This window comes from Neltuma alba, unplaced genomic scaffold, assembly GCF_004799145.2.
Source record: "Neltuma alba isolate B1F8T4 unplaced genomic scaffold, ASM479914v2 tig00004685_pilon, whole genome shotgun sequence".
Taxonomy (NCBI): domain Eukaryota; kingdom Viridiplantae; phylum Streptophyta; class Magnoliopsida; order Fabales; family Fabaceae; genus Neltuma; species Neltuma alba.
Window position 1 is genome coordinate 53,804 of NW_021633817.1, and position 24,553 is coordinate 78,356.

At 36.6% G+C, this 24,553-nt stretch overlaps 2 protein-coding genes across 4 annotated transcripts; one reads left to right on the top strand and one right to left on the bottom strand.

The window, feature by feature from the left end:
- Positions 1-6,095: 6,095 nt before the first annotated feature.
- LOC114745471 (probable alpha-amylase 2) lies at positions 6,096-11,015 on the top strand. Of its 3 annotated transcripts, none has more exons than XM_028933624.1 (14): positions 6,096-6,153; positions 6,291-6,407; positions 6,877-6,949; positions 7,050-7,083; positions 7,338-7,375; positions 7,683-7,809; positions 7,920-8,146; positions 8,246-8,391; positions 8,492-8,604; positions 9,352-9,440; positions 9,712-9,834; positions 10,087-10,122; positions 10,276-10,374; positions 10,461-11,015. In XM_028933624.1, exons 3-14 carry the CDS (start codon positions 6,932-6,934, stop codon positions 10,653-10,655), a joined length of 1,245 nt encoding a protein of 414 aa, XP_028789457.1. In that variant the 5' UTR covers positions 6,096-6,153; positions 6,291-6,407; positions 6,877-6,931; the 3' UTR covers positions 10,656-11,015. The 3 variants fall into 3 exon arrangements, with proteins under 3 accessions (XP_028789457.1, XP_028789458.1, XP_028789460.1); XM_028933625.1 differs by having other exon boundaries at positions 6,133-6,153; positions 6,295-6,407; XM_028933627.1 differs by lacking the exons at positions 6,096-6,153; positions 6,291-6,407 and adding an exon at positions 6,481-6,500.
- Positions 11,016-11,144: 129 nt separating this feature from the next.
- Positions 11,145-21,305, bottom strand: LOC114745465 (villin-3-like). Its single transcript, XM_028933618.1, has 24 exons — positions 21,147-21,305; positions 20,443-20,570; positions 20,121-20,220; positions 19,702-19,770; positions 19,320-19,556; positions 19,058-19,235; positions 18,817-18,949; positions 18,515-18,674; positions 18,290-18,440; positions 18,101-18,201; positions 17,853-18,011; positions 16,714-16,782; positions 16,575-16,643; positions 16,340-16,474; positions 16,095-16,223; positions 15,577-15,724; positions 15,458-15,468; positions 15,207-15,347; positions 14,992-15,117; positions 14,041-14,103; positions 12,941-13,036; positions 12,531-12,780; positions 11,736-11,962; positions 11,145-11,644 (listed from the first exon to the last, which is right to left on the bottom strand). Exons 2-24 carry the CDS (start codon positions 20,496-20,498, stop codon positions 11,531-11,533), a joined length of 2,922 nt encoding a protein of 973 aa, XP_028789451.1. The 5' UTR covers positions 20,499-20,570; positions 21,147-21,305; the 3' UTR covers positions 11,145-11,530.
- Positions 21,306-24,553: the final 3,248 nt, after the last annotated feature.

The window sequence follows — 24,553 nt, forward strand, 5'->3', positions numbered from 1 at the left end:
TCACTGACGCGGCTTGCTAGATTAAGTGAGCAAGCTATATTTTATAATATAACAAGGTTGAAGTAACCTGAATATATATAAAATAATTAAAGCCTCTAGAGGCATTTTGCCGTAGGAAGCACGAAACACAAAATCTATATACTCTTCCGGTCCTTAATATAAGATCTAATTGTTGAGTTGGTTTTGATCATAAATATAAGACACATTTCTCATATTTATCAATTTTCTCTAAATTATCCCTATGGAAACTCCTTTAACCATAATTAAGTAGAAGAAGAAGATAAAGTATTAAGAAAAATGATTATGGTGTTTCAGGAAAAACATGTCACATTTCTCATAATTAACTAACTTACCTAACTTCCTTAATTCAATCAAATTAGTTAAATAGGTCTTATATTAAGAACCGAATAAGTATATTATCTTTAAGAAAGAAGAGCGCCTATACGTACAAAACCGAGTGTGGCTTTCATATATTACTTTCGGTGTTAATCGGTGGCACGGGTCCAAACCAAAAAAGCCACGCATTCAAAGTGCAAGCAAGCTCCCTTTAAATCATCTCTGTTTTATTTGTTTATTTTTTTTAATGATTCTGTCTATATATCTTCACATTAGCAAATGATATAAATTCCTTATAAATGTAAGTTTTTTAAAGCCGTCAAATATCGGAGACCGCCTTTAAATTAAACTTGCTATTAAAAAGAACTCTCTACTCTAACACAACTCAGCGTACGTGGGTGAAACGTGAAATGGATTGTGAAGATGCCATGTGACGTTTTAACCAGAATCACTTACTTACATTATTTTATCATAATAAAGAAGGCCTTTCACTATGGAAGGATATGGTTAAAGGTTGAGTAAGTGAAAGCAACAGAAGCCCTATCTTATTAAAAAGAGACAAAGTGGGAGGGGCATAGTGCCCATATATTCCCAAAATCCCACGGGGTGCCCATGAAGCTCGTGAAGACAACTATATATATATATATATATGTATATGTATGTATATTACGTGTATATTGTGAACGTGAATGCGAACCTCACGCCACCACCCTTCCCTCAACTTTTCTGGAAGCAGCCTCACAATGCTTATCTTTTTCAATCCTATAACTACATGATCTTTTGTTTCAGTGATAGAGATTATATATATACACTATATATATACTCCTCCGGTCCTTAATATAGGACCCATTTAACTAATTTGATTAGATTAAGGAAGTTAGGTAAGTTAGTTAATTATAAAAATTGTGACATGTTTTTCCTAAAATACCATAATCATTTTTCTTAATACACCTCTCTATCTTCTACTTGATTATGGTTGATGGAGTATCTATAGGGGTAATTTAGAGAAAATTGATAAACATGAGAAATGGGTCTTATATTTAGAACCAAAACCAACTCAACAATTAGGTCCTATATTAAGGACTGGAGGAGTATATATATTTGCAGAAGCCGGAGCGTATTTAAGGCAGGCCAACGACATTTTAGGGGGCGTTTGTTGGGACCAGAGTCCTTCAGTGGTATTAAAAGTGGTGGGGTTTTGATCAGAGAAAGCTTGGGACCTGATGGGACCAGTGAGATTATATTACTAGCAGGAAACCATATGAGGTTGAGACATTTTAGTTTTTTTTTTTTTTTTAAATTTTAGCGGCGCCTTATTCTCTTGAAGCATTTTTAAGTTTGTTCATCGAGCCTGGAATCTGCAGTGCTTTAGATTAATGTTTTTGTTTGCCTATAATAAGAGTCACTTAAACTAATTAACTGTACATTTGTATCTCACCTGTTGGCGCAGTTGATTGATTCCCTGTTCGTATGTTTATATATATAAACCTTCATATATTTATATTCAAAATAATTAATCTGAGAGCGATCTTATTGTATTATATTTAGACGAATGAGTGGACGATACATGGGGATGGGGCCCCAGAATTAATGATATAAAACTGTTATAAAATCAGCAAAGGATGACACTTTATTAAAAGGCAAGAATTATAAGGACAAAAAGAAACCCCATGATTGATTGTATCTCGCTTTGCCATTTACAACTGGATAGTGTTAACTATAACTAGGACAATTAACATATATATAATTTCCGGAGCTAAAAAATATTTAAAAGCTAGGGAAAGAAATAATAAAAAGGTACAGAGGGGATTCATCAAATGCACTCATTTTATTCATGTTACTGTTTGATAAAAAAATAAATAAAAAGAAACAGGGACCATTCAAATATATATACATATATATCATGAAATTATGTAAGGTTCGTCACGTTCTTATCAGCGTTGTTTAACGTAACGTTCGTATCTTTATTATTGCGACTGATACTTTGGATAAGCGCAGTTTATTAGAATTATCTGTGGTTTTTATATAAATGTGTTGGTCATTGAAGTGGACTCGTCTCGTGCAGCTTTGCGCACACTTTGGGGAAAAAAAATTCCAACCCCAATTATTATTCCCTCACAGGCCTTTCATTAAAGGTCACTTTACGAAGGATAGTGATGGTGTTGCTTTCTCGTTCAAACTGTATAATCAAACGCTTCATTATTATGTTGGGTGAGGGGTGTTCTAAATCAACTTATTATTGTAGCTGTTGGGTTATCAATCAGACACTTGGTAATAATTTGAATACTTTTTTAGGAACCGCATATACAGACACTTAGCTGTAGTATAGCTTTATATACAATACCATGTCTCGTAGTCTAATAATTTTTCAACAGTGGTTGGCATTTTTTCCACGGCTTGTTGTTAAAACATTTAACCTGAAAGAAACAATGATGTGGTGTGAAAAATTAAAGTCAATCTTTAAGCACTGACTTATTGCCTTCTTTTTTCTCACATGTACTCCTAATCATAATGGCTCCTATTAGTGCATTATTACCTAAATTAATCTGAGTTAATAAATTGACCATCCTGCTCCTCAATTTACTGCGTTACATTCTCAATCAGGATCCATTATTGAGCATCTTATTAAGGATTGCTTTGAATTATTCTAAGCTGCTTAGTGCGGTGGAAAAAAAGAGTAAACATATAACCGAGTGGTAAGTTTGCTGTTTCAAATTAATCAGAAGGCAGGGTCTTAAAATCCTATTTGATCACGAATATAAGATAAAGATGTCTTAGTTTCCATAACCACGACAAATTCTTGGCATGTTTTATATTATCATGAACTCTACTTTATTATGGTATTTAATTTTAATGGATGACAGGATTGGAAGATCGGATATTTTCTACAAGTTTAGGAGTATCAAATACTCCTCCGGTCTTTAATTTAGGACCCAGTTGTTATATTGGTTTTGGTTCTAAATATAAGATCCATTTCTCATATTTATCAATTTTCTCTAAATTACCCCTATGAATATTCTCTCAGTCATAATCAAGTATAAGAGGGAAAAGGGGTATTAAGAAAGATTATTATGGTGTTTTAAAAAAAACGTGTCACATTTCTTATAATTAATTAATTTACCTAACTTCTTTAATCTAATTAAATTAGTTAAATGGGTCTTATATTAAGATTGAATGAGTACCATTAATTAAGATTTAAGAATGGTAAATTTAGTTAACTTCATCTTATAATTAGGAAAGATGGAACAGACAAATAGCGTATTGTGAGTCTCACATTAGGAATTTTCTTTCCTAGTATATTAGTCTTTTGTAATTGGGTTTGCCTATGTACTTGTGTTTATCACACAGTGAATTTTGATTCTGTGTGCTTTTATTGCAGTATCACTTCTTTTCCAGACTGTGATTCCTTCGCTCGTGGTTCAACTGCGCAGAAAAGTGGAATATATATGTAGTTCAGAAGAGGAGCTTTACTTTTACTTTTACTTCTGGTTTTTTGGTTTGATCCATGGCTATGCTCCTACTTCTACTTGAGAGCAGCCGTAAGATTCAAACAGATCAGTTTTCAAGAGAAAAGGTACGCGAACCTGATGCATAAAGGAAGGCAGAAGAGCACTACGAAAGTAAAAGAGACGAACCCACTCGTTTAAAGTTACCGTTCCACATGCATATAATAAACTAGTGGACGCGGACGTCAAAATCGGCTCACTCGACCCTTAGGGGCTCGGTCCATATGAGTCAACCCACGCAGGCTGCAGTAATTTTCTCAACTCCAACCTAATTGACCAAGTTCAATGGAGGCCACAGGCCTTCATTTTTATCTTTTGTAAAGTAAGTTTTACTGTATAATGAGTTAATAATGCATGGATAGCCTGGCCGAAGGGATAAGTCTACTGTGATTGCTCAAACCAAGATTTGAATTTTTGCCGGATACCTGTACTGAAAAAAGAAAATAATGCATGCATAAATGTGTCCCCGTGTTTTCAGTTTTTTTTTTTTTTTTGTGAATTTGCTTTACTAATATTTAAAGCTTAAATTTGTTTCAGTCTTAAGTCATTGTTTTCAGCTGACCATTTAATGAAAAAATTGCTGGGAGAAAGTTGCATAAAATGAAAAATTTTCACCTTTTTTAATGAGCTAATAATTTAGCTCGAGCTTGAGTCCATAGAGTCAGCTGGAAAACTCTCCAAAAACTAGGTCTGTATGAATAGCAAAATGGACCACATTACGGGCTGAATCTCATCCCGAGCCGTTGAAGCTCCACCCCTCACAATTAACATGTCCCCCTGCCCCCCAGGTTTAAGCTACAGTTTCAGGTATAATCAGTATTCTAAATATTTTCATATACATCTAATCCATAAAAAAAGATTTAAAATATGTTTAGAACCCTAAAGTATTTTTTATGTTTGGTGTTGGAAGCACTGGGCATTGAACACATATGAAAAAGAATTTCACAATGCTAGATGTGCAAAAAAAATACTTTAAAATGGTATATTCATTTGAAAAAAATATTTTAAAGTGTTAGATGCATCAAAAAATATTTTAAAATACTAAACACACTTAAAAAAAATGTTTCGGGGTGGCAGATGCAGCTTAATTATTTTTCACCTTACAATTAACTAAGATTAAGACAATGGGTTTTCACTTTTCACCACAGGGCTCTGTCCATCATTTGTGGGGAGACCTAGCTGCCCTCACGCGATGCATAGTTAGAAAACATATAGTACTTAAATAGATAAATAACAAGAGGGTAAATAGAAGCCTGAGATGCACAGAGTCTCTTAAATTAACATAGGCTTCAAGGCTACTTGTCTCTTATGAAATCCGATCGATGGTCGTTACTGGTTGCTTGCTAGTAGTCGATCATGAACGTGACAAGCATAAAAAGGAGGAAAGCAGTTTGTACCTCTTATCTAGCAATCGCCTATTGTCCTTTCCTTATTTATATAATAGGTTATAGGATACCTAACTGGCAACTTGGAATTTCCATGACTGTTAAATTTTCTTGTTGGTTTTTCCCAATGTGCATATGACTACATAAATTTTTAATTAATTTTAATTATTTTTTTAATTACAATTTTAAAACCTCACTTTTTATTTTTTTTAAATAGAGCTTACTAAAATTTTTCTTTTCCTTTCCTCCCTTCCATTTTCTTCCTAGCAAACAGTACCTTAGTTTCGATTTAACAGATCTAAGTTTACTAATTTATTTTTAATTAAAAAAGAGGTTATAAACTAGTCAAGTCAGGTTTCCGCCTTCTGATGAAACTTGAAACAAGGTAAAGGGCATATATAACGATTTGTCATGGACCAGACCAAGCACTGGATCGCTGGTTGATGGAATGGGCCGGTCCAGTTCTGTTTTCCAGAGTCAATTCGATGGTTTCGGTCATAAATGTTGAAATTCTTTCTGGGTCAGACACCACGGTTTCCCAATGGGGCAGGAGTATCCAATAGATATTGGCCGAAGTGGCCCACCAAGGGCGGATGAAGCCTTGGTTTTGTTATGAAGCGTGAATTGAATTGGATGACCCGCCGATGCTTCGGGGCCACCGTGAAAGCTATTGCGCGCATTGCATTAATCAAAGGCGTCCTCAATCCTTGTACCCCGGGCGGGGGGGGAAGGCGTCCTCAATCCCAATTCGATGGTAGCTTGCTTGCCAAGCTAGCTACGTGGCACTTCTTGTCTGAGCCAAAGCCTCTGCGTGTGAGAGAGATTCTATGACATCTCCATTACCGATCCTATGATCACTTTCAGTTACTGCTACTATTGGGGCTCTTCATCCTTACCAGCTAAGACACGCACAGTTTTTTCCCCCGGTTTCCACGCGTCTCTCTTTCTCTCTCTAATTTAAGCCCGTTCTTTCTGAAATATGCTCGCTTCTCATTCGAGGAGCTGATTCTTTTTTTGATGTTTTTTTTTTTGCATTAATTCCTTCCTATTTGCCATCTTATAGACAGAACCGTGTGATTCCCAAGTCAGTGGATGGTGATACGAAATTTTCTACTTTTCTCTCTACTTATAGGCCCAAGGCTCCCTAGCCAATTCACGCTGCAATCGTCAATTCACTCTGGTACGTTTTGGCTACTTACATGTTCTTGATTTTCCTTGTTTTATGAGCTTCGTCGTTGCTTTTAGGACGGTAGTTTTTGTGCTACACAAAAAAGTATGAACATTAACTTCATTGTTAATTTGATTTTGACTTTACTTAACTTATGCGTTGGTTGCCGTGCATTGCCGAACTTATGAATTGGCATCTTCTCTGGGACAAAGTATTTGGTGCTTCATGCGCATACTTATATAGAAATGATAGCCAACTAATCTCTCTTATTTGGACTGGCATCAAGAACCTGAATTAATTTCCTATCCTTCACTCTGTTAAAGGATGACGCTGTCATCGAGACTTGAGAACATTAGCAAATGACACAGTCTCATGTTTTTCATTTCTTATGCTTCGATTGTTATCTCGGCAAATCATATGGTCTTTATTTTCACTCATCAGGCTCGAAACCCCGTAACTGATAAATTTATCATTGATGCAGGTTACCGCATTAAAGCAGAATTTGTTCACCCACTGTTTGTAATCCTTGAGTTGCTATGGGTTACCTAAGTAATGTAAGCAAAAGATTCCTATTCACTCTCGCTTTTGTGAAGCATTCTTCAGATTTCTTTGTTTAACTTTATCTTTATCTTTTGGTTGATGGTTGATGGGCAGGAGTTTGATCAAACTAATCAACAAAACGATCATGGTATGCTGTTCTTCCTATATTTCACATGCACAGACTCACAATCATCATATGGTCTTTTGCTGACTTACAATTTTAACTCCCATTTCATGCACAACGTTATAGTCACAGCTGGTATTATGATCAATAATAATAGAAGTGATATTCATAACTGAATTTTCAGTGTCAGGTTAACTGTTGTATCCAACATGTTAATTTAAATACTTAGTAGAGGATATTTTGATTCTACTGAATGTTTCCCTGACATAAATGACCAGGTGCACTGATACGAAATGGAAAGGAAATTCTTTTTCAGGTAAACCAAAAATTTGGGACTCTGCTTATATGCTTAGTTGCCTACCTATAACTAAATAGATTTTGGAGGCAATGTTCTGACTTTGATTATCACATATCATCAAGCCTTTTTTGGCTATACTTTTCAAAGTCTATGTTGTTCGTTTCTCTAGCCTTGGGCAGTACTTAGTTGGAAAACTGTGCTGATTTTGTTACTTATATGTAATATACTGCATTTCAGTTTTTAGAATTAAAATCGGTCAATTGTATTTCACACAGATGATTTAACACACACCAACAAAAGAAAATAAAATAAAAATGCTTTTCAGGCATTCAACTGGGAGTCTCACAAATACGATTGGTGGAGAAATTTAGAATCCAAAGTTCCTGACATAGCAAAAGCTGGATTTACTTCAGCCTGGTTGCCACCACCAACACATTCCTTCTCTCCTCAAGGTTAGAAGCAGTGAGCACGAAATTATTTGGGTTTCGAATAATATTTTATCTTTTCCAATGACCTGACGAGGATGATGAGATCAAACCTTTCACTTCCTTTTCGTTTACAGGTTACACTCCGCAAAACCTTTACTCTCTCAATAGCTCATATGGCTCTGAGCATCAGTTACAAGCTTTGCTTCATAAGATGAAGCAGTGCAAGGTACGAGCAATGGCTGACATAGTTATCAATCATCGTTGTGGCACAACCCAAGGACGTGGAGGGATGTATAATCGTTATGATGGAATTCCATTATCATGGGATGAACGTGCTGTAACAGCTGATACTGGTGGCTTGGTAAGATAATTTTCTGTAGTCAGCATATTTTCATTGATTCCACTTTGCAACCGACGAATTCTCTCATTTCTATCTGTTTTTTTTTAAAAATTATTTAAGGGTAGTCAAAGCACAGGGGCCATTTTCCATGGGTTTCCAAATATTGATCATACCCAAGATTTTGTGAGAAAGGACATCGTTGGGTGGCTCCAATGGCTACACAGTAAGATAGGCTTTCAGGATTTTCGTTTTGATTTTGCAAAGGGGTAAGAATACTCATCCCTTTGGAATATTAGTTTTTTTTCATCTTCTTGTTTTCCACATTCTATTCGTTGACAGACCTCTACAATTTCTCTATTTTTTCAGTTATTCACCAAAATTTGTGAAAGAGTATGTTGAAAAAACAAAGCCAGCATTCTCTGTTGGGGAGTATTGGGATTCTTGCAACTATCGCGGTTGTGTTTTGGACTATAACCAAGGTACTACACTTCAGCGTATATTGTCTATTGCATCGCAGTGTCCTTTGGATTTTTTAGATTTTTCGGTTCACAAACTTTCTCTATTGATGGAGTTTTGTGCTGGCTCTTGAAATGTACGAAAAGCTCTTGTAAAATTGGAAAAATCCAAGAGAGATTGAAACATCTTATTTAATTTAATTTTTTTCACTTTAAATTCCTAAGGAAATTATCTCAGCATGAAGAGAGTAGATGGGGGAACGTCAAAATAAGTCCAATTTTCTGCTATAACTAGGAATGTGAGGCATTACTAACTAATGACTGTGAGATATCTCTTCTTCAATCTATAAATTTTTACTCAACTACGTCAAAACTTCTAGTTTAAAATTTATTGAAGAGAAGTATTAAGAGAAGAAAAGGAGCTGAAAGAAGTTTAGTAGTGGCGAGGTTCTCCACAAGAACCAAATTGCTGATCTCAACAGAGTTGTTTTGCCTGATGTCGTCTTCTATGTTAAAGTTAAAGTGTTAAACTGTTGACAGGTGAGCCTATTAGCCTTTTTCTAGGTCATTCTACGTGTTGATTATTGTGGTGAATTATTCTTTTCTGAGTGGTGGATGAATTTATGACCAATTGTTTAAAGATTGCTGCCTCTGTTGGGACTACATGGTCCCTAAGTTTCTAGAGTCTACTAATTTGTCATCATTATTTTCTTAAGTTTCTAGACTCTAATAAATTGTCATCATTATTTTCTTTTGCTTGTTCACCTGCAGACAGCCATAGGCAACGGATAATCAATTGGATCGATGGCACAGGTCAGCTTTCAACTGCATTTGACTTCACGACAAAAGGAATTCTTCAGGTATTTTCCAACATTTTGTAGTTCATAACTTAAATGAACATTTTAGGAAATGAGAACCATGTTTTACATCTTTAATTGAGGGTAGAAGGTAAAAGTATCAGCTCTTTGAACATTACAGTTACATCTTCCAAAGCATGAAGTTCATTATGATTTTGCTTTGATTTTCATTGATCTTATGAAGTCTACTAACTCTTGTATCTATGGAGGCGTGAGGAAAATGGTGTATCCAGAATGAAATTTCTTAAAATTAAACTGAGGTGCCTTGCTGTAGGAAGCTGTCAAGGGAGATTTTTGGCGTTTAAGGGATCCTCAAGGAAAGCCACCAGGGGTCGTGGGGTGGTGGCCTTCAAGGGCAGTGACATTTTTAGATAACCATGATACAGGTTCTACACAGGTACTGAATTTATTACTAATAAAATGATGCATTGAGATGCTTCAGAGACAATATCGGAGACGTAGTATATTTTTCTTGTTTCTGGGGCACATGTTGCATGTAATTAAACTATGCTGGTTGCTAATTAAAATTTATTGCCTTCTGATTTTGATAAGAATTTTTGCATCAACACGCAAGATGTTTTTCCTCCCCTTCTGCCAAAGATTCCTATTGCATTCTTTTATTTGATCAAACTCCCTTCTCACTGTGCAGGCTCATTGGCCCTTCCCCTCAAATCATATCATGGAGGTACTTTTTTCTCCGGGTCAACATAATGATTGCTTTAATGCTTATCTTCCATTATGCTTCTTGCACAATTCTTATTCTTTTTTGGGTTGGAGGTTATGCTCTCCTTACGTTGCCAAAGTTTACTAAACTGCATCTATGATGAATTGTTGGCAGGGTTATTCTTACATATTGACGCATCCAGGGATACCGACAGTTTTCTATGATCACTTTTATGAATGGGGTAACTCGACTCGTGATCAGATTGTGAAGTTGGTATGTAACTTAACTAATACCCTACTATTGCATTGGTCATTCAACGAAGTTCCCCCTCGGTATAACTAGTTAACATTTGGTGGCAGATTGATATCCGCAAGCGTCAGGGTATTCACAGCCGATCACCTGTAAGGATTGTGGATGCTAAGCAGAATCTATACGCAGCATTCATCGGGGATAGAGTGTGCATGAAGATTGGAGATGGTTCTTGGTGCCCTTCTGGTAGGGAATGGACCCTGGCAACTTCTGGCCACAGATACGCAGTATGGCACAAATATTAGTGTCTTTTTAAAAATCCCCGTACCCCCTTAGTACTTATGACCTCACCTTTTCATTTGATGAAAGTGGGGATACACCTCAGGACCTCACGTCGCGGATTCATTCCTTACGTGACCAATAATAATAGTAGATATTTTGGGATGTGCGTTTTTTTCCTTTTCTAATAGGTGAAAGTAAAATTACTACTGTGCCTCCTGAGGTTATGAAAAATCATTAGATTAGTATTTGACTGCGACATTAGAGCGCTTTATTACAATTTTGACAGTCCTGATATTTTCATATTGAGTGTGCTGGTAATCTCGTATAGCTATTGGGTATTTGGAAAACCCCGATATCAATTAAAATAATTTTACAACATAAAACTTCTCCCATGTCCTTATCTTGCAAGCTTTTTTTTTTTTTAATTTTTTTCGTTGGCATTTTATTCAAAATTATACCAAAAAAAAAAGAGAATGGCAAATTACACTTTCATTTACCTAGTTAAAACTTGAAACCATAACAAACAAAATTTCATTCTCTGCATTGAGATTCATATAAAATGCAATGCATATACATCCACCAACCTAATCAATGACAACATGAAAGAGGTCAAGGACTATATAATAATACGAACTAGAGCAAATGAAAGAATTGGCCCTGTTCACTAACTTAACTGCTACAATACGTGAGCATTACTACATATAGGTAGCAGCAACATAAAAGGAGCAATCAAAATCACTCGCCAAGCCGCGTCACAAGTAATTACGGCACTGGCCACGGCCCGGCTCCTTTTGCCAACAACAAAATTTATGCGCGGCAATCCCGAGGATGGTGTGCCTATAAAAATCCAACAGATAAATGGATTTGAGGATGCAAAAGTAGCCAGATACATCACAGTCTAAAACAAGCCCTGCTTCTTTTTCAGCATGTCTTGTTTCCACTTTGGCATTTCATAAAATGCTTCTTTTGTCATTCCGAATACAGATAGGAAATCGTCATCTGACAGATAAGCCTGAGCGATATCACAATTGGAGACAAAGTCACTATATATATAAATTCAAAGCATATATAGTTTTATTAACAATAAGTAAAGCATGACTAACCTCTCTCCGTTTAAAGTCAATTCCAGACACAGGATTATCAGAGAGAGTCTTCAGTTGATCATAACTGTATGTCACATGACTACTTGGACTTAAAATATCATCGTCCAAGTTTTCCTGTTTTGGTTCGGAATCCCCATCGCCAACAGTTTCTTCCTCTGGCTCCTTGGCATCTTCGACTTCTTCAAGACCTCCAGTCTCAGCACGGGCATTTTCACTCTTACCTTCTGCTGAAACTATTCAAAATTGTCAAACGGATCAGCTTCTGATTCTTTGAACAAGTAAAATTCAAGCATTTGGACAGCAAGGAATTTTGCAGTTATCTTTCGAACATTTACACAAGCAAAATTAGGACGTGACTATGAAGGCACCTCGAGGGAAAGAGAAAGCCAAAGCCTCCTCGTGTATAATTGTCTGGCATCTCAATAAGCCAGGATAGCAAATTCTTTTTAAATAAAAGTAAAGGGGCCCTGATGGGGTTGTTTGTACTGATTAAGCCGAAATCTTTGATTCTAGAAAACGCAACTGGTGATAATACTGCACATTTTCTCACACTGACCAAAGTCAATCCAGGTGATAACAGTGTGCATTTAATGATAAAAAAATTACATACAAATTTTAAGGAAAAGGAACAAAAGGATCAGGTTCCGATAAACAAGAATGGAACTGTTCTTTTTTCTGAAAAAAGAAACGCATTTTGCCACATTTTATGTGGGGGGGAAAAAAGGGACAGAAGCACCAGCACAGTGCCCATAATGCAACATCTCTCTTAAAATAATTAGAGATTTTTTTCCTCACCGGGGGTGATGTTTCCTGCAAGAGGACTACCAACTGGTGTAGAATCAGGTGATTGCTTCTTTTCAGCAGTGAGAACTGATGAAAGAGCAGCTACCGCGGCTGCTCTTTGTGATCCTTGACTTGTTGCAGAAGGTTTAGGGGCAATAGCTTTAGAACCCGATGATGAACTAAAAGCAGAATTTAAGGCCGCTAAAGCTTCTGCTCTCTGTCTTGGTCCTCCATGATTTAATTCATACAACCTATCCTGTGACTGTGGGAGTGCCACAAATTAGAAAGAAGCACTACAATATCCTTTATCTTGTTAAAATACTATCCTCTTAACATGAGTGTCTGTTCGTTTGAGAAACTACTCCCTATAATTATTTTGTTATGAGAAAAGTTAGCAACTTGTCTGTGAACAGGTGCAATACCGTAATGGGTGTTTTCTCGGAAGATGAATTAAAAGCAGAGTTTAAGGCGGCTAAGGCTTCTGCTCTTTGTCTTGGACCAGATCCGTCAGACTTTTCCTGTCACCAGAATCAACAAAGCCTTACTAATGCAATAAAGGAATAATATTACTAAGGAGGCACCACATTTACACATGATACATATCTAATACTGACAGAAATGCTTCTGAATATATTTATACCACTAATAATGACGAGCAAGACAACTAATGGTGAGATTAAACAATGCCTACTCGTACGGAACCTGGATGAACTTGAAAAGAGTGAGAAGACCACTCAAGCGAGAAAGGCATCATAGATATTCTAATATGAACCCATAATGTTGATATTTGATATACTATGTGCCTTACTTTTCTCTTAATCGCACTATAAAAGAAAACTACCACACAAGAATTATTTCAGCATATCATGAAGAGAAATAGGAAGTGGGGAAAAACAGAGTAGCGTTTCTATATCGTAAATAATACCTTCGTCATTTCTACAACCCAGTGCTTGATATACCATAGACCTCACTTTTCTCTTTATCATAATCTAAAAGAAAGCTACTGCAAATGAATTATTTTAACATCATCAAAAGAACTATTTTATGAAAATCAGTCCTGAGAAGGAAAGAAAAGCAGAAAAAAACAGAGCAATGTTTCTGTATTGTTATCGACACTTTCATCCTTCTTTCAACCCAGTTTGAAAGTGTAGTCTCGGGGTTGGCACTGAATGTTAATTTTGATTTAGAGAGATGGAAAGCTTGAAGATCATCTAAGAAATTTCCTTACAGAACTAAGTGAAATGTTTTATAACTCTAAAGACCATGCTCGGCGAGCAAATATAGATATCCCAAGTTCCCCTACAAAAGCACTTTTTTCCATATAGCATTAATGGAGATCAATAATCATGACATGAACAAGAATTTCACGTTTGGACCTTAGCAATCATGAATATTAGTCTTGACAGAAGTTCGATTTCAAGTGTTGGTTTTAATGTAACCAGCAAGTGTAATTGGGAAATGGAGTTACTTTTCACGATTGACAGCAACAGAATATTGTGAAAATTAGAAGTGAAGCATTTACCTCCACAGCGAGGCCAACCCCAAATAGTAGGGTCACCTTTTTCTGGAATGAGTTTCCTTGAACCTGCATTTAATCAGCAAGCACCATTTAATGAAACATGTAAATTTGTATGAGCCTTGTCTTGCGTAAAATATATTCTTTAAAATCACACAATCACTTCAAATCGTTTTTCAAAATCACAACTTCGCCTGGTAGATTTTCACAATGTTCAAATAATAGCACCAAGTGACCCTAGTTCATAAATGTAAACAGTTGCCACAAGCCGGTCTATGTTCTGATCCTCCCTGTGTTTTAACTTTCAAGTTCATGTTGATTTCAGCATTTCATGATCAGAAAGAGATATAGAGATTCAAATGATAGATGGAATAATCTTCCCGCCAGTTAAACTCCAGCTATAAGAAAATCCGCTATTTTTGGTCTTCATCGTAGGTTCTTTAACATGGGTATTTAAAGATGGGTGTTTGTGAAATATTTCTTTGTCTATGCTTAAGGAGACAGTTACTTCTAAGAAAAGGAGCACGCTCTGGGAATGATCAAATTCACCTGGATGCTAAAGACTAAACTCATTCGTTCATCTCTGCAGAAGCCAGCTGAACAATATTTAGAATAGGCTAAATGAAAAGACTTGTATATTATGTCAGTCTAGTTTTCAACTTCCTAGCAAACCCAAGCCAGCATTGAAGTAGGCCTAGCAACGTCATAGCTGCTAGGGACCTAGTTTGGTTGTGTCGTAACGAGCAAATAGATGAACCCCTTATTTAATTACCACTGACAATGTCATAAGGGCTTTTGCTAATATGGACAGGAAGAATTATTTCAGTTGACCAAGAGAGACATTCATCAAACTGGGTTTACAGTTGAAAATGACAAAAAGAGTGAAAACAATGAATAAAGTAATAAAATATCAAACGAAAATTAAAAACGGAAAACCCTGATAGTTAATACGCATACAGTAGCTTTCGCATGATCCCATGAAAAGTATGCTGTGAAGAAGCATGGTTCGTTCCCTTCCGTGACTTTATACAGTGGCACTTGAGGAGAGAGTCCCTCTAAAGATGCAGCCAACTCTATATATTTCTGGTGGGAAAAAGTTCCAGAATAAATGAAGCATATCAACCACGTAAGAAAATGGGAAACAACATCCTAAATATGATTAATATGTTTACCTGGCCAATTTCGAAGGCACTTTGCCTCTCTTTTGGGTTAACAGTCTGACCAACCCAAATAAACACTTCCCCATGCGTATCAAGGATGAGCATATCCTCAGTTAACAGATCATCTTGGGAGAAGTTGTAAATCTCCTCAACCTGCAGAGGAAAATACAAAACACATTTAGAGATCTACAAAGGCCAAATTACAAATTACAGATTTCTTGGCTAGGAAAATTGACATAATGAAGTTGCAGACACCAACTCACCTGGAACTTTCCTGGCGAATCCACGTTGGAAAAGAATGGTTGGAACAAGGAAACAGCTCCATCAGCAATGCCAGTGTCCTTAACATTTTATCCAGAGAAGTAAAAAGGAAGAATGCTACCTTTGTTAAGCGAGAAAGTGAACAAATGTGGATCCCTGACGGTGTCATTAGTGACTTTTTTGCTGATATAACTTTGTTTTCCTCCCAGTGCAGACCAGAAGGCTGAGCTTTCTGTTCCTTCTTTAGCATGTTTTAAAGCAACTCCTGGCTGAAAATCCCATAACAGGTGATATTAATGTACAATAAGATAGGGCCAATCAAAATCATGATTTTGCTCAGTTGTAAGAAATGCAAAAGGGGGGAAAGCTGTCAGGTCAAGTCAGTGTGCTTGACTTGAAGCAATGCGTGCAACAAAAGTACCTAGTCTAAGATTTCATGCATATAAGAATCAAAATCTCTTTCTAAAAGGGTCGATCTATTCGAGACATTAAAGTAAACGCATACTCAATTTTATCAGTGGTGAAAACAATTTGGTCATGTGCTAAGTGCTAACTTCTTACCATAACGCTTGAAGAACTTGGTTCTTTTTTAGATGACACTAGTTGGTGTTCCAAAGAATTTTGGTAAGCAGAATGTACCTTCAAAAAGTCTGCAACTTTTGCAGCCACCTGCTGCTGCTCAAAAGAAGATTGATTTCCATGCCAAAGGTAGATTGTTGAGCCCGATTGCAGGAGGAAACACTCAGTAGAATTTAGTGATGTTGCCACCTGAACAAGAACAGCATGCTTGGTCTGACGCAACCAGAAGTGACTGGTAGAAAAATATAAGCCCCAGAAAAACAAAAAGACGGTGAACAAAAATGAAGCATTGAATGGGTGCATACTGCATCAACTTGCACCGCTTTATTATAATTCGAAGTTCCAGAAGCTTGAATGAGGGCAATACACTCTGCTGTATATGTCTCGTCTGCCAATCCTTCGTCAGCCATTAATTGTTTGTAAGAAGAGCTCAAACCTCCCTAAAACATAGATAATTCAGTTAAAATGGATAGCATCACATGTTTAGAGTTTAGACTACATGCATTCTCAAAAAACACTTCCGGAGTAATGACACGGTACCTTAAGGACCACCATAGGCTGAAAAAGAGCAACAAACTGCGGTGGCTCTTTGCCTTCAAATATGCGACCCTGCGAGAAACTAATTCAATTGCAGACCATTTCCAAGCACTTTCCCAATCTGACAACGTGATAACGATACCTGAACAGGTCTACCCTTGAGGGAATTGAACATTGTGTTGGCCAACTGACTTGCCATCCTTTGATCTTCCTGAGTGGGAATTGTAATAAATATAATTTGTATGTAGCCATCAGTTCATCAATATTTCAGCCAACGAAAGCAATTAGCAAAAGAAGTTTACGAATCTGAAGACGTTCCCATGCCCTTTATATTGTTTAATCTCAACTCCAACCAAATGCGATAAGAGATTACTTATTCTTTCGTACAGATAAGTACTGTGGGGGAAAAGAGACTTTGAAAAACACGTTAAAAAAACACTAATAGCAGTTATTCTACAGAAAAGTGTGATTGCACAGTTTATTGATCATGGTAAGCAAAAGCTTTTATCCAAAGTGGCTATAAATCGGTAGCACAACAATGGACGATCATTTATGTGTACAATCTACGAAAAGGTATTCAAGTGCTTACAATCTAAGATGATCATTTATGGTTGGATTGATGTGTAAGACATTAGATATGTGGATCAAATAATCAGTGCAAAAATGTAGCAGCAGCTTAAAGAATAGAGTTGGTATAATCTAAAGATATTATCTGCTTAATACAATTATTCATGGAAAAAAATTCCTTTAAATTTACACAAGTTCTTAATTCACAACACTCAGCGCAGCCATGTAAGTTTGAAAAGTGATAGACAATGGTTTGCTAAGTTGTCTCATATCTTTAGGGAAAAAACCAACTGCTACTTTGTTCGTGAATTGAAAGGTGATACATATTCAATTTAGGTTGAAACTAATTAATATTGAATCAAAAATTATAAAAACCGAATCCTATTTTTTTCCCCGTGTGTGTGTCAATGCAGAGCAAAGGTTGATCACTTCAGTCCAGTATCTATTGCTTCCAGTAAACGAAAACAATAGACATCATCGTCTATCCCCTTGTATGACTGAATCAGCATTTAAAATATCAGTGTATATCACTTAAACGTTGCTTTTACGGCCAACCAAATCCTCGTAAAATGGAAGATATTTGCTCAAGTACGGTCGTTTTTGGTCAATCTTAAGATCCCTTGATTAAAAATACTAACAAGGCTTAAGTGAATGTCACGAAATATTACACTTCCATTCTATATTTTGAACTGATATTGGAATAACAGAAATTACCTCAACGCTGTCTTTCCCTAACCAACAGCACAAAAAGTAGTCTTCCTTCCTCTCACCACCGTGGTAGGTGTACAGTACCATGTAGCAATCCCCGCTGTAAAATTTACCTATATCCCCCTTAGGTAATGGATCCTTATCACCTCCATCAATCCGCCATACCTGAAAAAGTGAAATAATAGTATTTTCAAGAGACGGATTAAAAAAATAACATGTATTCGCACACGCACACACCCCCCTAAACAACTAACCTCCAACTTTCCACCTCCTTCGAGTAGATGAGGAATTTCCTCATTTACAGCTGTGTTTTTGGCCATTCCTTTGATGCCCATGCCTTGTTGCTTCACCAAAGCTAGTAGTAAACAAAGTACCATACTTAGTATGCCTAGTGAGACACAATGGCACGAGTCATGTTTCAAGTGGGAAGAAATGATATTCACCTGCAACTTTTCCCCTTCCTTCCTCAGCACCCGTAGTAGCAGTTCCTGTTGGCCAAGAATCGAAGTTGGATTTGAACTCATGTGTCTCAAAACCTTGAATTACTCTGGTTATCTTCGTCGATTTTGGCCTGTTGTGACTCACAACAAACTCCTGCAGCCAATAGGAAAGATAAGGAATCCATGTTCAACTGACATATGAAGAGTTACAAGTTATAACGTCAATACCTCAACTGCTTGACAGGCTGATTTTCTTTCTTCAACTTGTGTTACCCGGCCAACCCAAAGAAATACCTCTGCCCCACAGTCCAGTATATAGCATTTCTTGTTCTCCAATAGTGATTTAGACAATTCACCTTCTACGGGGTTGACCTCGCCATCAACAATGCTGCGAGGACATTTCATACGATAGTTACGACCAACCAACTATTTTTGTCTTTTAAAAATGGAAACTATCGACTTCCATCTATGATCCTTCTGAAACAGATCTTTGAGGGAATGAGGGAAGGGATGAGAAGAAATCAACATACTTATAAAGTTGAGCTGGAATGGCCTCCGGAATTATGTCATCCTCACAGATAACCTTCTTTCCAATGGGAGCAAAACCACCAAAGAGGACCCAAAATTCACCAGAGTCTGACTCAGTGTCCAACCTGCCATCATCTGCAGGGTGGAATAGATTTTAGACACATTTAGAAACAAAGTAAGAATTACGTCCACAGAATAGAAATGTCAAATTATATAAATTCTACCAAAAAAATGTGTCCTCACCAACAATTGCAACGTCACACTTCCCTTCGTGATACTTTTCCTTCAGAAACTGAATTACTTCCAAAGCCTTAGCTCTCTCTTGAATATTGGAATTTGCACCATTGAACTGATAAATTTTGTTCTGAGTGTCTAGGATAAAAACATCATCATGATTGAGTGACGAACGTGCGAAAGGTACCTGCGCAAGCAACATGTAAAGTTACATGTTCATTCAATGAATGTTCACTGGATCCATGAAGCTAATGTCTGGGGGAAAATATGCCTGTTTCATCCTGACAACTCGCTTTCCCTTGCATATGTACAATCGTGTTTCAAACTCTTCTTCTTCAGGTTTTCTAAATCCAGAAGCAACACCCCCCTCTAATGGTATGATACATGGTTTAAAGTATGACAAGAACTTGTCGGATTCATGGCCTTGGATTTCCCTGTGCTGCACTGCACGTCCTCCAAGAGCAGCATCAAGTTCAACAGTTTTGATGGCTGCTGTTCCAGCCTCATCCTAGAGAAAACCGTTATATCAAGAAATAATATTCTTTTGTCACCTATAATGGATCAGGTAATTTAAAACAAGCAGGTGAATCATGTATTTAAGACAACCTCAAACGAACTTTACTAGGCTCACCTAACATTTTACTTAGGCTCACCTGACTTGTGTCCTTTCCAATCCAGAAGTGTATATCATAAAAGTAAGTGCCTCCTTTTGCTTGAGTTGTCTGAAAGTAAGCATATAAGAGAACCGACATAACGAGGGGAAAAAACTGAAGATGTAAATCAAACATGCCAAAAGGTTAGTAATTGTGTTAGAGGCTTTCCTTATATGATATAGACATAATGAAAGTTGCACCCTTCCTCGTTCTTCATGTATTTAGTTTGTGAGTGTGCTTTGGCCTAGTGTGTCTAAGATGACAATTACCATGACAATGTGGACCGAATCTCCAATATGGTAAACAGAGATCATGAACCATGCATCTATAGAGCATTCAGCATCTAGTCATGCAAGATGATGATGAACAATACTAAATAATAAGAACATAGTCAATGCATCAGATTTAATGATACTCACCTGCAATATGAGATACGAATCACCCATGTAGAATTTCCCATATTCGGATTTAGGCAAAGGAACTGGCTGAAAATTCTCGATCCTCCATATTTCAGTTCCTCTTCATGAAGTTAAGTATAAAACCACTCAACGTGGACTCAATATACAAGAAGATAACCAAGAAAATCATATAGCATGCGAAGATCAATTACATACAATTTGGCTGTTCTATGAAGTAAATTTTTCTGTTGTTTTCGTTTTTCACACCTAATTTATTCGAGAAGCATAAAGAATAGATCGGATCACAATTTATATTCAAATGCACTTGATATATTAAGGATACGATTTTAGACCCACTCCCTGAAAGGCAGGATCTAAAATTTTAGTTGAGCTAGACATTGCTGAAATTCCTTCTTAAATGCTGTCTGTACAAGCAAGCAACACAGTGGATGCAAATTTCTGAGTAGCTCACTGCATAGAAAATACAATATTATCAGATATAATAAGGAATATATAAGCATGGAAAAAAAAAAAGCGTCCCTTTTTAGCGAAATTGCAAATTCTTTGACACCGCCATACACGCTTCTGCAATGATTAAAAAATATGTGGAGAACAGCCGCAATAACAGGTATTTATTTCCCTAAACAAATTTTGCTACGCCTTCAGTAGATACCAAGGCAACATATATAAATGCATGCAGGCGCGGAGTCACAGAACAAATTAAGAAAAAAGAAAAGAAAAGAAAAGAAAAAAAAGAAAGGGCAATCCAAGAGCCAAATCACTGTAAAACAAACAAAAAAAATCATAGAGAAAACTAATGACCAGAAGAAAGCGGTAACTAACTGTGAAATACCATTTAAGTTATCCAATATCTTCCGGACTCGGATCAACGTGCGATTATAATGCTGGTCATACAATGCTCAGTATATTGAATCATACAATAAAAAGTGCAGCAAGAGATGATCGAATTTCAGCTGTATTGAGAATCCGCGGAACTGATATGAATAACGTGTTTAAGGATATACCGAAGGAGAGGGATTGACGCACCTTTGATCTCTCGCTGTGATTATGAGTGGAGAGCTCAGAGGCAGGAGATAGAGAGGAGAGGAACATGCATGAAAAGAGAGATGAATTATTGCAATGCCTGTGACATTGTTCTCTCTCTAAAGTAACTTTTGAGGCTTTTGAGATCGGTTGAGAGAGGGAGGGCGCAGAAAATGAAAAGAAGAGGGGGCATGGATGAATTATGGCGACGAAAGGTTGGGGAAAGGAGAAAGGCAGAAAGCAAAGAGAAGATACCGTTGGGAGGAGAGAGGATTTTGGAGAGAAAAAGTCCTTGTTTAAAGGCAACGATCCGCTCACCTTGGCACCGGGCATGTTGGCCTTTATACGTTGCCTTTGCTTAGATGGACGAAATTTTACGTCTTTTCCTCCTTTTGTTTTATTTTTTATTAGATAATGTTATTTCCTTTTTCTCACATAAAAACGTTTAGGAGTGTTTGGATGGAATCAAAACTATGATTTTAAAAGTTTACGAAATAAATATATGGAGGAGTTTGTCTCTTTTCACAAAAAAATCTTCTAAGAAGCATTTTTGAGTGCTTTCAAACACTTCTTAATCGCTGCAATGACGGTGCGCTGCGCGTAACAAGTTTAAAGAAATTATGAATTCTTAATAAATGTTATTGATTGATTGTGATTGTAATGTATTTACAATCAAATCAATCAATTATCATGCAAATCAAATCTCTAATGGCTCCTTCTGGTGGTTATCAGATGCATGGCTGGTTCACATGCTCCACGCTTCTTTTATTTCTTTGTACATCTGGATCATGGGTGGCAAGGTTAAATGAAGGGTTGTCGCTGTTTAATACAATTCGTATTGTTTCAATGATTCAAAAATAAATATTTTCTGAAGGTGAAAAAAAAATATTTTCAGGAACATAAGACCCGCTAATAGTACACTGTAATTAGTTTTCTTTGGCGGCTGTATAGCTTGGTTGAAACCATCCATCTTCATGTCCTCTCGCTTCATTATTGTTGGTTTTTTTTCCTAAAAAAATTGAAATATGGAGAAAATTCTGATGTCTCAGCCGTTTATAGTGATATTTAAGTCCATGGAAGTCTCAATATATTGACTTTCCTCGCTTGATGGTTGACAAGAATGAAATAAAATGTATGGAACTTCAGGAAATTCTCTCGGGATGTCCCCCCCCCCCCACCTTTTTAAGGTTGAAAATTCTATCAATAATTATCATATCAAAACTCCCGTTCCTGCTATCATCATTAAGCTAGAGCTTGTAACAAACGGAGTAGCGGGATTAGCGCTTAGAAGGCTGAGAAAAATTATACACCTTCAGTCTTTAATATAAAAGCTAATTTAATTTTTAATTTGATTCTAAATATAAAATTTCAATCTACTTTACCTCTCATATTTATTTATTTTTTTCAAAACAATAATTATAATGGTTGCATATATTAAAAGTTCAACCAAGTGATAGTTTTAGCTAATACATAATTAACAAGGATATTTTAGGAAAGATAACATATAATTATTACATATAAGTGGCCTAACAAACTTTCTTAATTTACTCAAATTAATCAATTAGCTCTTATATTAAAAACCGAAAGTAATAATTAAGACTATACATAATGTCAGGTTCAGTTAACTTAATTCATGGAAAAGGGTCAAATGGTTTATTCATCGTTGTGATTATTGTGTAAAAGTGGCATGTTTATGGGAACATGGACAAACCAATAAACACCGACGCTTGAACTCAATTTGGCACGGTGGTATGGCCTCCTTCAATTCTATCACGTACTTCACTCATCTTTTGAAATTAAACAAATTATGATCATGTCATTAGAATTAATGCACATACGCTACATGAAGAATAATCACGCAGATATAAAATATAAAAAATACAATGAATTCAAGCTTTCACGAATTATGAACATTATAAATTGTTTTGAAGATTCCGTGGTGAGCAGACTTCTGGCGGCTGAACATCGTAATCTCTCCATGATCAATCAATTCTTTGCCTGAAGGGTTTTGATAAAAGGCGGCAGCTTTTGAGAGTGAAGATCATGTGTGATCGTGGCGTTTCTGCTTTTGCTCTCACTCATTGCAGCAACACTGCCCTACACCATTCCCTAGCCTCGTGCGTCATCTTGTACTTATTTAAATCCCATTGGTACCTTTTACAAAAGTGAGGAATTGATAAAGTTTTTTTATAAAAAAAGTAAAATTACATGTTTCATTTTCATATTTGTTCTTGTTTTCCGACCCTTTCACTGTAGCTATAGTTTTCTCCGACGAAGACTTATCAAGGCAGTGACACATCCCTTGCTGAGATTATATTTATTCTATTTTATTTTTTAAACTTTCTAATTGAAATGACCAAACTGACATTTGAGAGGGGTGCTCCTTTCTAAAGTTTACTTCACATTCTCCGGTTTTCCCTTTTAAACTAGCATGTGCAGTTAAGAAAATAATTCTCACTTTATTGCAGTTAAGATTCCCTAAAAGGATCTCTTTTGAATAAAATAGAATTGTTTTCCACAAAAAGATTATGGATGACCTAATGGTGATTTTTTTTTTTAACATAGGGCCAAGCATGGGCTCAAAAAAAAGAATTTTCTGTGGGCTAATCGAAGGCCCCTCCTCCTCCAAAAGGGTCACACATTCTAGATGAGGGGTCATCCAAATCACGAGGTTGTTTGCCATATCATGTGTGATTTTTGCTAGTCGGTTTGCACACCTGATTGTGTCTCTAGATGCGTATTTGAGTTGCAGCTCCCACTCCGGGAAAATCATGCTACGAGCCACATTGATTTCCTCCCTGAGTGGGTGGCTCGAGTCTCCATCCCTCATGATTAGATTATAGACCTCCATAGAATCTATATATACTATTACTCTCTCTAGTCCATATTGCCGACAACACTGGAGACCTTGTATTAACGCGAGAAGTTCTGCAGTGGTGCTGTGTGCATATTCCAGTTTGCATTGGTATCCAACTATGCACTGTCCGTGAGAATCTCGAATTATACCTCTACCTGTTGCTTTCTGCTCATTGTTTACAGATGCGTCAATGTCTAGTCTGAAGTAACCTAGTGGTGGTGTTTTCCAAACAATTTCCTCTTGATCACTAAAGTTGAAAACTTGATGTTTGTATTTCCCATCGCGTTGTCCTCCATGAGGTGGAAGATGGTTTTATGGAAAATTCTTTCGCTTCCACTTGTCTACCTTCCATGACCTTGCAACATTGGTTTTTCCGTAGAAGCCAACATATGGTATGAAAGACTTTAATCCAAGGCTACCTTGTAAATCATGGGGTCCCTAAGCTCTGGGTCATGTTCCTTTTAAGCCAAACCTACAAGTCAGAAGAGAAAAAACTAAATCTAGCGTTAGGTTTAACAATTTGTTCCTAGACATCTTGTGCTATTTCACAATC